General features: G+C 56.8%; 1 protein-coding gene across 2 annotated transcripts; it reads right to left on the reverse strand.

Moving 5' to 3' along the window:
• Positions 1 to 2,158: 2,158 nt before the first annotated feature.
• On the reverse strand, positions 2,159 to 16,527 carry PLA2G4F (phospholipase A2 group IVF). Of its 2 annotated transcripts, XM_045823327.1 has the most exons (20): positions 16,310 to 16,527; positions 15,260 to 15,332; positions 14,523 to 14,659; positions 14,298 to 14,426; positions 13,823 to 13,863; positions 13,538 to 13,580; positions 13,017 to 13,083; positions 10,609 to 10,778; positions 10,364 to 10,477; positions 10,127 to 10,164; positions 9,753 to 9,888; positions 7,503 to 7,639; positions 7,010 to 7,232; positions 5,952 to 6,066; positions 5,582 to 5,719; positions 5,375 to 5,482; positions 4,222 to 4,416; positions 3,809 to 3,975; positions 2,839 to 3,025; positions 2,159 to 2,546 (listed from the first exon to the last, which is right to left on the reverse strand). In XM_045823327.1, the coding sequence occupies exons 1-20, from the start codon at positions 16,418 to 16,420 to the stop codon at positions 2,326 to 2,328; spliced, it is 2,550 nt and encodes an 849-aa protein (XP_045679283.1). In that variant the 5' UTR covers positions 16,421 to 16,527; the 3' UTR covers positions 2,159 to 2,325. The 2 variants fall into 2 exon arrangements, with proteins under 2 accessions (XP_045679283.1, XP_045679284.1); XM_045823328.1 differs by lacking the exon at positions 10,364 to 10,477.
• Between the last annotated feature and the right edge of the window lie 42 nt (positions 16,528 to 16,569).

The following is a 16,569-nucleotide window of genomic DNA, read 5'->3' on the forward strand; positions in this document are numbered from 1 at the left end:
CCTCCCAGCTTATCTCATTGTGTCTTCCCAAACCTAATGTGAGCCACCGTGGCCTTTCCTGTTCCTCTGAGAGAACGAAGGTGCCTGCCAGCTCTGCACAAGCCCACGCGCCTGCTTTCTTCACAACACTTGCTGCCCTGGGAGGGCAGACGCCGGCTCCCTCCACCCTGGGGATGGCGATCGCCTAGTGAGGCAGAGACTTTGTTGTATGGCACTTTCCATAAATATTTGCATGTGGAGGGGGAGAAGATCCATAGGTTTCAGAAGCTTTTCAAGACGATCCACATGGGTTAAGAAGCACTGGAGCAGAATGTTCGACACCGTTGCTTGGCTGATAGGCAATGACCCATCTCTTCAGACTGTAGCGTCAGGCTCATTTATGTGTCCAGCACTCGCCGAGCACCCTCTCTTTGCCAGCCACCGTTCTAAGCACTGGGGATACAGCAGCAGACAAGGATTTCTTCCCTGGGGGGGTTATTTTCAGGCATCAGACACAGCCTGAGACTGTATGAAATGTTAAATAAAACAAACTAAAGATCCTAAGTTTTGACCTCTGTGAAGGTATAAGAACTCTGTGGACTCCATGAGTCCCCAGTCCTAAGAAATCTACGAAGGTCTAAGTTACGAGGTCTATGGAGGTCCTAACAAAGAAGTTATCGATGATGCTGGGCAGCGGGGAGGACAGTTGTCATCACAGGAGCTTAGGGACCAGCCTGGGGCTGTGCCAAAGGGAACCCGTTACTGCTGAGCCCCAGAGCCTGTGGTGTCGGTGGCCTGCCATGGGGCCAGGAGGCAGGAGGGAACCAAGCGGACCCCACCCCCGCAAGCCAACAGCACTGGCCCTTTTGAGACCCGGGTCCCCCAGGACCCCCAGCTCATGTCTGGCAAGAGGCTTGGGGGTCCCAGGCCAGAGACACAGGCTGGGGCTGAGCCACCTTCCTCTCAGCTGGAAGCCCAAACTAGGGTCTTCTTCCCAGAGTCAGGACGTGTGAGGCTTCCTTGGAGAAGTGTCCCTGGTTGAAAAGGGAAGGATGACTTTGGTCCTGGAGAACATGCTTGTGTGTGGGAGTGAGGCAGAGGTTGCGGCTAAGGAGTGCACCCCCAGTTGTGGGGGGAAGGGGCCAGTGTTCTAGCGAGCATACCAGCTGGGCCCTGGAAGGGGCAGGGCTGAGAACAGGCCTGCGAGGCTGCAGAGGCCAAGGGCCAGAAGCAGCGGGCCTGGGGATCCCCCAGACCAAGGCTGGTTGGAGACCTAAAATCTACCAAGCTGGAGAGGCTCCAGGTGTTTGGAGGGTCCCAGGTGGGTCCGGAGAGATGAGGAACAGGGAGCGAGAGAGATTGCCAGGATCATCGGCTGTGTCTGTGAAAGGGGCAGGAACCCAGGCGCCCAAGCTCCCAGCCAGGCTCCTTCCTCCACTGCCCATCCCCGGCCAGCAGACAGGTGCTCCCCAGGCTGCCCTCACTGGGAACATGCCCACACTTGCAGTTCACTCTGTCCCTTGATCAGTGGACACACCCTCCAGACACACCCTGTTGGGAGTGGTGAGACCACCTGCGTGAGGGGGGAGCTGGACCCGTGACCAGGGAATGCGGCCCAAGTTAAGGAGCACAGCGTGAGTGATCAGCAGGCTGATAATGTGCACACCTCGCAGGTGGAGCCTGGCCTGGGTGTGTCATCATCCCACAGCCTTCAGGAGGCTGAGCAGAGAAGGGTGGCAGACCACGGGGAGGGATGGGGGAGGCTGGAGGGCAAAGAAGAGTTAATAAAAAGGACGATGGAGCCAGTGACCCAGACTGGCAACCCACGTGGTCCCCCTTCATTCTCGATAGCACTCACGCTGCAGCCAGGAGCTGGGGCCGGGGAGGACAGGGTGTCAGGGATTGGGCCACGTACACGAGTGTGGATTGGGTGGATGCACCCTCGCTTTCAGTCTCACTTTAAGCAGAGTAACCTCCCGCTCAGCTCTCACAGCTCCCATTCCGGGGAGGGTCTGAAGTCCTTCTGCATGTGAGGTGGGCTGTGGGGCTAGACCGTTACCTCGATCCCCTCTACACACTCCACTGTAAGATGAGCATAGTGTGCTTCTGCCCAAGAGCCCCTGGAGACATACTGCCCCATCTCACCCCAGAAACACATATGAGAAGGGCTCTGCCCCAGTTCAAGCTGTAATTCTGCAAGAGATTTCTGGGTTCTGGGGCACCTTAAGGCAGGTCCCAGCAAGATGGGAAGCAGAAGCCCTGCGGAGCCCACCCCTCCCTCTACCAAGCCCTGGGCTGGAGCCCCACAGTCCCTCCCGGGTCCCAGGCTTCCAGCCGCAGCCTGGGTCAGCCTCCAGCGCAGGCCCCTGCCTGCCGCCGGTCCAGAGCCAGCTGGAGGGCCTGCTTGATGGTCTCTATGTTGTTCAGAACGTTGTATCGACTCAGGGCCACCAGCCGATCAAACTCCTCAGCCTCATAGGTAAAGTTCATCATGCCGTAGGGGGTGTCTGGCCCGTTGATGTCAAAGTCCCCAAAGGCCTTCTCCTCAGCTGTTTGTCGCTCCACACCTGTGGGAGGGGAGTGGAGGAGAGACTAGGTGAGGCTACTCTGCAGCTAGGACCTGCCAGCCCCGGAGCCCCTTTCCCCAGACAGCTGGGGCCATCTCTGTTCTCTCGCCCATCAGGAGGAGCGGGCCAGTGCCAGTGCTGCGGTCCAGCACGCAGAGGGCCGCCGTGGCCAGCTCAGGCCCTCCAGGAAGCACACCTGGCTACCTCACCAAGGGGGTCCGCTCTCAGAACAGCACCCTGTCGCCACCCCAGGGCTCTGTAGGCCAGACTTGGGCCCAGGGCTTCCCCTTACCTGGGGCCAGGTGTGTGCGGAAGGTGCGGTTGACCAGGGGGAAGTGCAGCACAATGGGCGAGCGGGGGTCCTCGTCCGTGGCAAACAGGTAGCACTCACGGGGTTCCTCCAGGTCCTCAGGGAGCACCTCGATTTTGGGGAAGGGGATGCCTCGGTCCAGGCAGTACTTCTCTGTCATCTGTAAGACCTGGGTGGGGAGGCAGGCTTCTGACCCTGCCCGCCCCGCACCTGGGCAGACTCACACATGTCCAGGTTTTGAGGCCAGCTGTGCCTCTTTCTGGCTAGTGACTTTAGGCAGGTGACATGACCTTTTGGAGCCCATTTCTTTGTTCATAAACTGAAAATGGGAACCACTCTCCAGCGGGGTGGTTTTGCAGGTGGACGGTAATCACCAGCACGGTCACGGTCATCCCTCCCTGTGACTCCCCACCGATTCCCTTCAATGACCCTCCCCGCTCCCTCTTAGGGGGCTGACTCCACTTTCACAGTTGAGACTGGATGGTTACAGAGGTCTCAGTGGACCCAAGAAGAGGAGGAGGAGAAGATCAAAGAGGGAAAGCCGGCCCCACAGCATGGTGAGAACCCACACCCAGGTGGTGAAACCTGTCCACCACCACACAGGGTTTGAGAAACACCTCGAGGGGACCCTGATGGCTCTGCTCTTGGCATAGTAACAAAGGGACAGCAAGCCCTGATGGGAGCAGGAAATGCTATAAGGAACAGGCAGGGCTCAGAACAGGGGTCCTCTCTTCACCAGGAGAGAAGATACCTGAGGACCCTCTTTGGCCTCCTCTCCCAGCTCCCATGGCCTCCCAGGACCTCAGCAATGCCATCCTCTGACTGGGGACACCAGTGCCATGCACAACATGCATAGGGCGTCCCCTGCAGATGGGGGGGACCCAGGCCCTCCTCAAGGGGCCATCCCCAAACACCCAGTCTGGCCACCTGAATAGAAGACACCGACCCGCACCTTAAAAGGCTCATCCAGGGAGTAGTCGAAGGACACAATGAGGTCCACCGCTCTCTGCGGCAGCAGGCTCAGCGGAAAGGGAGAGTTGATGGCGAAGCCCCCGTCCACCAGCGACAGGCAGTCCCGCATGGGAGTGAGCCAGTTGGGGAAGGCGTCCGGGTGAGTGTCTGCACAGGGACAAACGCGCCTTTTCTTAGAAGCCCTCTTCTCTTACCATTAGGAACACCACTCTCTATAGAGATCTTGGCCCCTGCCCTCCCCCTGACCGCCGCTCTGAGGTGTCCCAGCCTGTCCCAGCCCAGCACAGTCGTCCCCCATCAGCCTCTGGACAGCAGGAGCCCACACCCCAACTCCAGGTCAAACAAACCAGAGCCACAGACGGCAAGAGGCCCCTCCCCCAGGGAAGCGCCCACCTTTCCAGGCCACAAACTCCCTGCTGGCCACATAGTCCTTGTGCAGGCAGAGGCCCCGGGTGAAGTTGAAGTTCTCCGCCGAGGTGAAGCGCGAGGTGAAGATGCCTAGCACCGCCTGGGAGAAGGGCCCCTGGGGGGTGAAGAGCCTCGTTCGCAGCCTCGTGGGGTCATGCTGCTGAAGCTTCTGGTAGCTGTCTAGTGAGGGTGGTGCCATCCTTTGTCCAGTGGCCTTTACGGCTCCAGGGGCCCCCCTCCACCTCCTCCTGATATCCCTCCTCCTCCCCTGCCCGGCCCCCCAGGCCTCTGACCACCGCTGCCCAGAATCCGTTTTAAGTGACTTTTTTTCTTTTATGTGTCCCATGTTTTTCAAAGTTGTCTGTGATATTGCATTTATTAAATAATAACTTATTTCCCACCCTTTTGAAAATACAGTTGTATATACAACTTCTAACCAGAATTTCATCCATCAAACATCTACTGAGCAGTTGCTACCTGCCGGGCACTGTGCTGGGCAGGAGGGATGCAAAGGTGGCCAGGGCCTGGCCACCGGGGCTCATACCCACTTAGGGGAGAGTCCTATGGAGAAAACGAGCCCTAACAAGGTCCTGGGGGGCGGGCAGTGAGGGCTGTGCTTGCAGCGTTGCAGGGACCTTGGTGGCCACACCCTCATCAGACGGGAGGGATGGAGTGGAGCAGAGAAACTCCCTGACAAAGTGATGTCTCAGCTGACTCTCTTAAGAGTTGGGCAAGAGGTATCCAGGGGAGAAAGGTGGGAAAGGCATTCCTCAAAGCGGGGAGCTCATAGGCCACACAAGTAGCCGGCCGAAGAGGAGCCCTGACGTGTGGGGACAGAGCATGACCAGGTGCCCAGAGATCCTGGACCAAGTTGACCTCATTGGAGCTGAAGCAGAGAATTCAAAGGTGTTGCCAGAATATAATGCACTCACAGCCCCCACTGGGATTTCTGACTTGCGCCCTCCCCCAGCCCCTCCCACACTGCGACCGACCACAGTGACCTCATTTCCTCAGGACTCCTCTGAACCCAGTGGGACAGCCAGTCCTTCACTATCCTCTCCCTCACCCTCTATGCCTCTGCCAGGGCCCTGGTGCTGGAAAGAATGAAGGGGATTGGGGGTCAGGTGTGAACCCTCACCTGTGATGTTCACACAGCCTCGGTACCAGTCCAGGAAGCCGAGGCTGGAGCCAGCGGTCTTCTGGAAGATCTCATCCAGGCTGGCTGCAAAGGCGCTGCCCCACATACCTAAGGAGACAGACAGGGCCCGGCCCTCAGGACTCCTCCGCCCATATCCAGGCCTGGCCTGGCGCCTGCCCTGTGCCCAACTCTCCAGCTTGGACTCACCCTGCAGGTAGCAGATCCGGGGCTCCGGCCAGAGCTTCAGCAGTCGCCCCATGAAGAACTCGGAGCCAAAGAGCTTGGTGGGAACGTAAGCCCCATACTTGGGGAAGCCAACCTCGTAGGGGGTGAATTCACACCACTCTGGGGACCCAGAGTACAGGGAATGTTACCAGGGGCTTCCCACCAGGACACCAGCGTTCCCCCACGCCCTCACGCCCCAGCGAGAAGCTTTGCCTTGCCGGCAGCAGGAGGCAGCACCCAGACTGTGCTCCAGGGCTCCCATCTGTACCCCCAGAGCCTGGCCTCTCACGCCCTCCGACCAACCGGACGTCTCCTCCTCCCTCCCGCTTCCTGCGTCTGCACACCCAGGCACCTGCGAAGTTTTCCCCGCTGATGTTGCTGCGAACGTTGACACCCGAGTAGATGGGATAAGGGTTCTGGCCCTGGCTCACGGCCTCCTGCTGGTCGGAGAGCTTGGCAGGGTTTTCCTGGGCAGAAAAGAAGGGAAACTGATGGGCTTTGCGGGAGTTCCCTTTTCCTATCCCCACGGCCTGAGGCCAGCACCCTGCAGGGTGTGGCTGCCCGTGCTCCAGAGACAGCTCTCTAAGGGGCAGGCTTTAGGCTGCAGCAGAGGTAAGGCCACTGCGGGTTTTGTGCCGTTCCAGAGGTACTGGGAACACCTTTCCACTTTCTTTCTCATTCAAGAAGGCATATCAAAACCACAGAGAATCAAGGTGACATTTTTAAAGGAATAACTGAAAATCCAGCTTCCTTTCTTTAAGAAGAAAATCACTAGAAAACATCAATTCTTTTCTTAGAAGTTAGAAATAATCTGTGATACATATCCACAAAGGATAGGCACAAGGCTGTGGGCCAGGCCCCCAAGGCTCAGCCCTCACGGCTCAGCCCTCACAGGCTCTGAATGGCTCATCCCCCAGGGCTTCAGGACTTGCAGTTCTAGGAGAAGCCACCAGGTGGTGGAAGTCAAGGTCTCTTGGCCAGTGGGTGAGAGAGGTGGTCTGCCTAAGCCCGCATTTTGGAATCCCTTGCAACACTTTCAAAACACACTTGTGCCAGTGCTCCACCCCAGGCCCAGTGAAAATCAGTGACTCTGGAAGCGGGGCTCAGGCATGGGGCATTATTGAAAAGCTGCACATGTGTTTCTAATATGCAGACCTGAGAACTGTGGACCAGCCTCTCCCTCCCCAGGGTTTAGGAGCACGGAAAATGAAGGAGTGTCGACCCTTGCTCCCCACTCCACCCCCCACCCAGGGATTTCACCCTTTGCCCCCAAGGAGCTCAGACCTAAGGGACAGCTTTGCAATCTCAGATCTTAGCCTAGTGGCTAAGGCAGCGTTAGGTGCTGGAGGGGCAGAGGTGGAGGGGAGCCATGTTTATTACCTGGGTGTTACCTGGGTTATCTTCTCTTACCTCCTCGTACAGGAAATACTCAATGAGGAGGCCCCAGACGTCAACAAAGGAAACACTGCGACCGTTGCTTTCCAGGTTCCGCAGTTCCTGAGCGTAGTATTGTAGGCGCTCCGTGGACACTGCACCCGCCTTACTGCTGCAGACCCGGGCCCGGGCATGCTCAGTGGGGCCCTGCAAGGCCACCTGGGACCAGGTTGGGTCCTTGTACAGTGTGGAGATGCACCTGGACGTGAAGGGAATTTGGGGCAGTTAGGGGCAGGGGAGCACAGCAAAGGGAGAGAGGGAGGCAGGTGCCTGTGAGTGACCCCTCCTCCCCATCACTTATACCCACTGTCCTGCATCACCCACTCAGGGGGTCCCTGGGACTCCGTCTCTTCCTGCCTCCTCTGGCCCCCTTCGGGCAGCCCCCACCTGGGACTCCACCAGATCACCTGGTCACACCCCTGCCCCTTCAGAGCTTTTTTACTCTGTGCCGTGCCCCCACCTCACTTACCAGGTGGACCCAGAGACCCCACTCAGGTAGGTCACAGTGTCCAGGAGGCTGAGCTCCTGCAGCGCTGCCAGGCTGCCGTACAGGGAAGACATGGCACGGGTCCCGCCTCCAGAGCCCAGTACGGCCACCACAGGCACCTGGGCAGGTAGTAACAGAGATAACCATGTCTTCCACCACTGCCGCACATCACACAGCACTGCCCGGAATGTCAGGCTTCGATCCAAGTGCCTCACATGTATTACCTCATCGAATCCTCCCAGCAGCCCAGTGAGACCCCGGTTTTACAGAGGAGAGAACGGAGAGGCACAGGAAGGTGAGAGAATGTGCCCCCCAGTCATGCAGTTGGTAAGTGACGGGCTAGCCATCCAGGGCAGTGCGGCTCCAGAGATGGCCCTGAACCATCACACCGGGAAAGGATGTACCTGCAAGGTATAGCAGACTCACCCCAAACAGCTACAGCAGGGTTCCTCAATCTTGGAACCACTGATAATTGTGGTCCAGATAACTCTTTGTTGTTGGGGTCTGTTCTCTGTGTTATAGCTATTTAGCAGCACCCCTGGCCTTTACCCAGGAGATGCCAGTATCATCCCTCCCCCCACACCCAGCTGTCACAATAAAACATGTCTCTAGATACTGACAAATGTCCCCCAGGTGGGGTGGGAGTGGGGGCTGAATTGCCCCCAGTTGAGAACCACTAAGCTAAAGTCACAGAAACCACCAAGCGGCCTGGGCCTCCACCTACAGGAGAGGTGCCTGTGGGGTCGGACCAGGAGTGTTTTAGTTGCTCAGCTTTTCCACGAAGGTGTCACTCATTTCACCCAGATTTTTGGTTCCTTTCTCTGCCCTTTATTCTCCTTTCCTAAAAGGAAAATGTTCCCTGGCCACTGTACAGCAAGGCACTGACGCTTCAGAGAACTGGAGGAGACAGAGCTCCCTGCAGGCAGGGTCTGTGCCCTCCTGAGCCCCCCACCCCCACCCAGGCCTGCAGAGCGGAGCGGAGCTCGGAGTGGGCGCCGCCCTCACAGCCGCTCCAGGCTGGCTCAGCTTGTCAGCAGGTGCGGGCTCCACCCCGACAACATGAGCTGCCTGGAAAAGGCCACCAGCTTGTTCCTGATTCACTGTGGGCCTCGGCCTCAGCACTGCCTTCCTTCTGTCTGCTGTTTCCCCACCTCCCCACCCCAATCCAGATGTAGAAGCCCAATGTGATTATTGAAGAAAATTTAAAGGAAAACTTAATGGGGCCTCTTCTCAGCCTTACAGCTAAATTATTCACAGAACCTGAAGCTTGAGGAAAAACAATAAATCCATCCTTGACGATTAAACTCTTCAACTTGACTAAAACTCTCAGTCCTGCGTTAGACATTATACAGATTATCATCAGCACAGCATGCTGGGTGCAGCCTCCAGTCCGACACACGACCTCCTCAGAGAAAACTCCCGTGCGGCCAGACCGCCGGACGCCCCACCTGCCCACCTGGAATCCGTGATCAGAATTACTGACACAGGCAGTTCCTACATCATGACGGACTAATCAGGTAGCTAAGAATGCAGGGCGACTTTCTCTTTTGTGATCCAGTCACATCACAAAAACAAATGATTTTCCTTTGTTCCTCAGAGCATTTCTAGGGTTAGTTCTACTCATGTTTCCAGTTTGCAGACTCTGAGACCCTTGAATAATCTCTGTCACTTACATGTATTTCTAGCCTGGGCCTTCTCTTTTTGGTTACACCGACAGTGTATTTGGAGAAAGGGCCTGTAAAGACGTACTGTGAGCTCCTCCGGGGGTGGGGGGGGCCCTGATCTAACAGCACTGGTGTCCCAGTGGGAGGGAGAGGTAGAGATCTCCACCCCCTGCACATGCACAGAGGAAAGGCCTCGTAAGGACACAGCAAGAGAGTGCTCATCTACAAGTCAGGAGGAAAGGCATCACCAGAAACCAGCCCTGATGGCACCTTGATCCTGAACTTTGGGCCTCCAGGTGAGAATATGCATCATTGTTTAAGCTGCCCAGTCTGCAGTGCACTGCTCAGACAGCGGAGCTGACTAGCTCGCCTCCCTTGGCCAGACTATTCAGCCCTCACAACATATGGGGGCCTGACTCTTCCAGTCGGCTCTGGTGAACAGGCCTGCCCTCTCCCTCCTCTGCTCCCCACACTTCTTCCTCTAGGCTTCCTGTCACGTCTTAGCCACACAGTCCTCTCAAGGGAAGAGACTGGTTCTTAGGACACTGGGGTCTCCTCTATTTCTTACCTGGCTGCTGTCAGGAGCCTGGCTCAATCCCAGCACCTTCTGCAGGGCCTTGGACACGATCTGCTTCCTCTTGTCCAGAAACTCTCGCTCCCCATCACAGAGGTCAAAGCCAAGGCGCAAGTCAAGGTCCCCAGAGCTGCCTCAGGTGGGGTGGGGATGGGGTCCTGAATGACTGTTCAGTGGAGGAGAGCCTCGGGCCCAGCCATTTTTTCATAGGAGCAGACCTGCACTCCATGGAACCAACCCCTCAGGAAGATCCCACCAGCATCAGACATGCCCAACCCTCCCCTGACCCCCAGCTGAGCAGAGTAGGTGGGAGAGCCCCTGTCCAAGCCCAGTCCAAGAGCCTTCCTCCTGAAGCAAACCCTTCTCACCTCATTTCTGCCTCCACACTCAGAGCCACCTCCCGGCCCTAAAAGAGACGGCAGCCGTCCGCAAGCACACTGGGTGGGATTCTCCCACATGCAGCTGCTCTTGCTCCAGTGACTCTGGCCCAGATGGGAACCATGGCTGGTCTGACCTTAACCCCCCTCACAGGACCCTCCCCCAGGCCTCTTTTGGGGGGTCATAAAGCAGGCCAGGGTCCCTCAGATACTCAGTCCGAGCCTTACCTCCCCCAGAGCCACCAAGCGCTGTTCCTCCTGACCTAGGGTCAGAGAGGAGAGCAGGATGCTTCCCTCCCCCAGGTTGCTGTTCTGCGCCTCCAGCTCAGCACTCGGGCCACTCTGCAGAGAAGCGAACACCATAGAGCCCCCAGGGTGGAGGAAACATGTCTGTGCCCACGTGGCAGCCCTGGCCCACTGATCAAGCGGACTAATTCCATCATCCGCCTCCTCCAGGCTCTGGGCTCACTCACCTGCAGGATCGTGAGCTTCTCTGCCAGCTCCACATCCAGCCTGGAGCGAAGCACCGGATTCACATGGAAGGTAAAGGTGGCTGGAGGGCTTGCCTCCACGGGAGGCTGCAGGGGCAGGAGCTGTGGTTTCTCGTAGGCCCCGGGCACTGCCAGCTGCACCCACCTAGAGCCTGGGAGCAGAGGGCCCGGGTGAGTGGGTGAGAGCAGCAGTGCGGTGTGTGTCTCGTTGATGGTGGGGCCCCCAGCAGCAACTCCCGTTTTCTTCCTCTTGGAAGTACCAGCTCATCACCCTGCTCACCCTCCGGCTCTGTGGCCCATAGCAAAGGCACTGTGAAGGGCACGCGGGGCCCTATAACGTGCCCTGGTCAGAGCTGGGAACCCGGGGCAGAGGGGGAAACACACACTGTCTAGGAGAGGGGGAAAGGCAGGGAGGGAGAGCTAATGGGGCTAATGATTTTTAGATTATTATATTAAGTATATAAAATGTAATTTTACAAAAAAAGTTATAACATTAAAATGTAGTTACTTTTCTCTGGATTCCAGGTAGAATTATAGGTGATCTGTATTTTTGCTTATACTTTTCTGTGTTTTCTGCATTGGGCAAATATTTTTTCCAAAATTATGTATGTGACAAAGAAGTTTTAAAAACTTACTATTGTCTATCATCTAAAATTTATTCTTTTTAGCCCTGGCTGGTGTGGCTCAGTGGATTGAGCACTGGCCTGTGAACCAAAGAGTCACTCGTTGGTTTGATTCCCAGTCAGGGCACATGCCTGGGTTGCGGGCCAGGTCCCCAGTAGGGGGCGCCCAAGAGGCAACTATACGTTGATGTTTCTCTCCCTCTCTCTCTAAAAATAAATAAATAAAATCTTTAAAAATACCTATACAATTTTATAAAAATTGTATTGTAATTGTCATGTTAATTATTACATTGATTACCAGTTTTCAACTAGTAGTTCCCCTATCTCTTGTGCCCATTCAACCTCATTGCTCATCACCTTGGAGGAGATTTGTGGCCAGACTGCAAGTATCTCAGCCCTTTGCTCCCAACATGTAAGATCTTGGGAGAATACAGGTAGCTGGCAGAGGAGGTGAAAGGAAGATGTGAGCTCCTGAGCACAGAGAGAACAGGTGGCTGGGAGAAGCAGGGACAGCCACCCCAGGCTGGAAGATGAGTCCAGGCAGGGAGGAGGCGATGAGAGGCCGGCAGCCCCAGAGCAGCAGGGCCCGTGCTATTCCTAGCAGTGTTCTGGGGAGGCGGGGAGACCCCAAAGAAAAATGGCTGAGCGTGGCGCCAAGGCAGAGGGGGCCGAAAATGCCTCAGGAGGAGAGGTCCAAGTGGAATTCCTTTCCTCATACATAATCCTTGGCATTAAATGAGACCCGGAGACTTGACATGAACCCGGACGGGGTGGGGGGCAATTAGAGAAAATACGAAAAGTATAGTTTTCTCACACCATGGTTTTGAGGCTGATATGCACATGCTGATCACAGTGAGAAAGAACCAGTGCTGGTGGGGAGGGCAGCCCCTGCAGGGCCCCCGACCTGGGTTGCGCCCTGGCTCCGCCACTCACTGGCTGTGTGACCTTAAGCAAGTTTCCTCATGTAGCCTCAGGCTCATCAGTTAATGAGTGTACCTACTTTGCAGGGTTGTTATGAGGATTAAACGATAAAGCACATATCAAATGCTTAGCTCAGTGTCTGACTCACAGTATGGGCTGGTGTTACCTGGGTGGGACCGGTCCTACAGGCTCAGCCTCTGAGCCGCTCAGTGTTGGAGGGGACCTTGGCTGTCTCACAGCCTCCGCTCCACTCGCCACTTGGAGCCTCTGCCCTCCGCGGCAGCTGTGTGTGGGCCCAGCTCTTCACGTCTCCCACAGTGCTCACTCTTCACCATGTGACTTGACTTCCTCCCGGGGAAAGACTGACTAAATTCCCTGCCCTCCACCTTTAGGGTCAGCCTTGGGACTTGTTTTGATAGCATAATGTTGGTGGCCATCACCCAAAGGCTTGAAAAGCACTTGCTCACTTGGGCTTGCTCTCTGATGCCTCTGCCCTAAGCTGGTGCACTGGTCACAAAGGTGGACGAAGGACACGCGGTACAGAGCCAGGTCACTCCCACCCACCCAACCTCGACTGGCCCAGCCCCAGCCGACCACCCGGTGTGTGAGCCAAGTCAGTGCTTCCTGCTGTCTGTCACTGAGGTTTGGGGCATTTCTGCAGAGCAGTGGCTGGACCGATACGACCTCTGTGCTCGCATATTTCCAGGGACAATCCTTTTTATCCTTGGTCAGCTTTAAGCAGTGAAAAGTTAAAAACTTTCTACCCAGACCCATCTTCTTGAAATCAGCAGCTGGCTGAACACCCTAGGAGAGCAGGAAAGACCCAAGGCCACTGGCCAGACTCACCATACTCTCCATGTGGAGTGATCTCCTCTCCCCCGAGGGCACCCTGGACCCTCAGACAGGGCTGAGCCTGAGGAAAGCAGAGGACTATGGGAGCCAGGCAGTCACAAGGCCCGAGCCAGGGTGGGGCAGGTAAAAGGGAGAGGTATCGGGGGCAGTGTCCACACAGCAATCTTCCCAGGGCCTGTGCCTTGCAGGCAGGGGTCTTCTGTAGCAGCCTGCCCTCCTAGGACTCAGAAGTGGCCCGTGGCAGGAAAGAGGAGTAGGTGAGGGCCCCTGACCGTGGCCTCTTCGGCCCGGGCCCCACGGGAGCAGTGTGCTGCACACAGGGCAGAAGGCTGTGCACTCAGCCGGGAGGCAGTTTCTTTTTCCCTTGTCGCTGGAGAAGCCCACCCAGCACACCTCCCCTCCGAGGAGGGGTTGAGGGTCCTTCAGAGAGGCAAGTGGGTGGGATAGGCTCAGTCGTGGACTCCTCGATGCCCCCTAGCCCTGGGCAGCCCCAGCGGGGAGCCTTCCCTACTTACCACCAGGACACCATTGGTGATGACTTCAGATGCAGGCACCTGGCTGCAAAGGAGGAGGGGCTCATTGGATACCTGGGCCCCTCAAGGTGGCTATTACTATAATAATGTGACCAAAGCAGTTGGAAGAGCCTGGGGAACATGGCAGGGGTAGGGGGTAGGGGTGGGGGTTGGCCAACACTCAAATGGGTGTCAAGGCCAGGACATCCCCTCTCAGGCCAGGCCAGCCCAGGACCTGGTGATTGATGGCTGGGAGCCGTCTGTGATTTCAGAGTAAATGGGACTCACCTCTTCTCCAGAACAAACTCCACCTGCAGCTCTTGTGAATCCTAATGGAAGGAGCAAGGAAGCACCAATTTTCAAAGAGCTCAGGAAGCCTCAGGGGTCACCCCTGCCCCCCAGCCTTGCTCAGCTCCAGGGACTAGAAGAGGAGACTGTTGTTGTGGCTTCTTTGGGCACAGGAAGGGAAGCGGCATCTCCACGAGAAGTTTCATCCATTTAGAACGGTGCAAATGCTGTTCTGGGCACTGAGGATTTAGCAACGATCAGTACAGACAAACTGTTCTGCCCTCAAGGAGCTCACATGTCGGTTCTACTCAGGGAAGAAGTGTGTGAGGAACCCCTCAGTAGGGTCAGTGGTGCGGGATGGAGGCTCTGTCCTGGAGGCCTGGTCTGCCAACTGGGAGTCCTCCTCAGTGCCCCGTGCTGGGCACCCTCTACTTGAGCTTGGCTCATTGCTGGCGCCGCAGATGGGGCAGCTCACCTGCTGGTTGAGTGGGAAAGTATGCCTGTGGGGTTGGCCAGGCTTGAGGCTCTTCAGGTCAAACAGCAGCACGGAGAGTTCATCACTGCCCACAATGTCCTTGTCATAGAGGGTGAGCTCCAGGACATTCTGGAGACGGCAGGAAGGAAGTGGGAGCCTGAGGCAGGGCAGGCACCCTGAAGGAGCCCTCTTCCTCCGCCACCCCGGCCCCTTGCCGGCCCTCACCTTCACAGCGCCATGTATCCGGTAATGGAAGGTCTCGTTCCACTCGGGGTCACTGCAGTTGGCTATCACCCTGGTCTGGGCGCGGCTGGGAGAGGCTGTGGGCAGCCACAGCTGCACGTAGCAGTCGGCTTTGGACACTGTGAGTAGGACAAGGAGGGATCCTGGCTTCAAGCTCTTATTGCTGAGAAGGGTGCCTGCAGGAGGCTGGGGTGGGAGGGGAAGGTGCAGAACGAGCGGAGGAGGCTGCCCACATTGCAGGGATGGGGGACGATGAAAGGAGAGCCCTTGTCCTGGCCTCCATCTCCACCAGTCACACCTCCCATTCAACTGAATGGAAAGCCTGCAGTGGCCAGTTGAAAAGGCCACGTGGCAGCACAGACCCTCGCATAACTAATTCCCAGAGAGGACTTGATTTGGGTGACAGACTCCCCCAGGGTGAGCACTGGCATGGAGAGTTCATGGAAGGTGGGCGCCAACTTCTGGCAGCAGCCAGGGGGCTCTCCCAGGCTGTCACCACTCTGCTTGCATGCCTCAGGGAGGAGTTGGGCCTGCACAGTGCCCCCTCCAGCTCCTGCCTGCCGGCCCTGGGGCTGCAGCCTGGGCTCCCTCGCCTCCCTCCATGGGCAGCACCAGCCCCTCGGCCCCACTCCAAACACACACACTTCAGGCCCGCTCTGGCCGAGCTCTGCCGAGCGTTCCGGGAAAGGGGAGAAAGTGTGGAATTGGGGGTCACTCACACAGGTCTGAGCCCTGGATATTTCTGGCCCTCAGCACCTTCACCTGGAGGTCATAGTATGGGTGGGTTTCCCGCTGAAACAATATAAGTTGGGGACTCAGTTCCAGGAAGCCAGGTGTGGGTCCTGGTCTCCTCGCAGTGATGTCCAGTTCGGGTTTCCCTGATCCCATCAGGAAGCAGCAGCCTGGCCCAGGATCACCAATGTTGCAATGTCTGGCACCCGGAAGGCCTTGGCAGGGCAGGTGTTGGAAGTTCAGCATGTTGGTGCCAAGCCTGGACCTCAGAATCACTCAGGCTGGCTTCAAATCTAAGCTCCACCATGGACTAGCGGAGTGGCCTTGGCAGGTTGCTTGGATTCTGTATGCTCCCGTTTTCTCATCCACAAAACAGGGCTTATGATGATGCTCTCACAGGGTGGCGGCAAGTTTTCAATAAGAAGCTGTATAAAGTAATTGGCCTAAGTACTTAATACACGTATCCATTTTCGCTAGTTACGGTTATCATGCACCACATACTCGGCACTCCCTGCAGACCACAGGGCACTGCTGTAGCGAGAGAGGTGAAGTGATGTGCTTAAGGAGATTAAATATTAGAAAAGTGTGATCAACCCTACCTACTCACTCCCTGACAGAGGCTAGATGGTCTGGGAGGCCGAGGGCAGCTGAAGGGAAGCCAAGAACCACCCAGCTTGCACTGGTCAGACGAGTTGCTACGGAGACTGCAGCTTGAGCTCAGGAGAGATAACCCCAGACTGTGGGCCCCTGGGGGTGAAACCATCTCCTCAAAACCCAACAGCCAGGCTGGGGCATTCCAGGCAAACCCAGCTGGCTGAGGACCATGAGATCTAGCCCTCCATTCCTAACTGGGAGGATTATCTACAAGAGCCAAGGTCTTAGCCAACCTCTCTAATTTAAACTCCCTCAGGTTGTCTGGAGCAAATTGGTTCCACCCCAGATCAAAACCCAATTCCCAGGCTGGCCTCAGGCTTCCCAGGGGGCTGTGCTCCCAGGACCCCTCCAGTCCCCATTTCCGGGAAGATCAGGTACTTTACCTGCCAGTGACTCCACTGAGGTGCCTTGTTCTCTCTCTTTCGCAGCCACACCACGCCCAGGAGGGGCAGCCCCTTGCTTGCTGGCCACCTGGGCCAGAGTGCCCAGAGCATGGCTGGCAGCCCACTTCCCAGCAAAAAGCCGCCTGCTTTCCAGAACCACCTTGCTCTCTTCTGCACACACTCACTGCTCGTTCAGGTCTGACGGGTGGTGCTCGGGTGGAGAGGGTGGAGTTGGCTGCGCTGCTGAGGACTCAGGGCCC

This window comes from Phyllostomus hastatus, unplaced genomic scaffold (genome assembly GCF_019186645.2).
Source record: "Phyllostomus hastatus isolate PE091 unplaced genomic scaffold, TTU_PhHast_1.1 phas_scaffold_501, whole genome shotgun sequence".
Taxonomy (NCBI): Eukaryota; Metazoa; Chordata; class Mammalia; order Chiroptera; family Phyllostomidae; genus Phyllostomus; species Phyllostomus hastatus.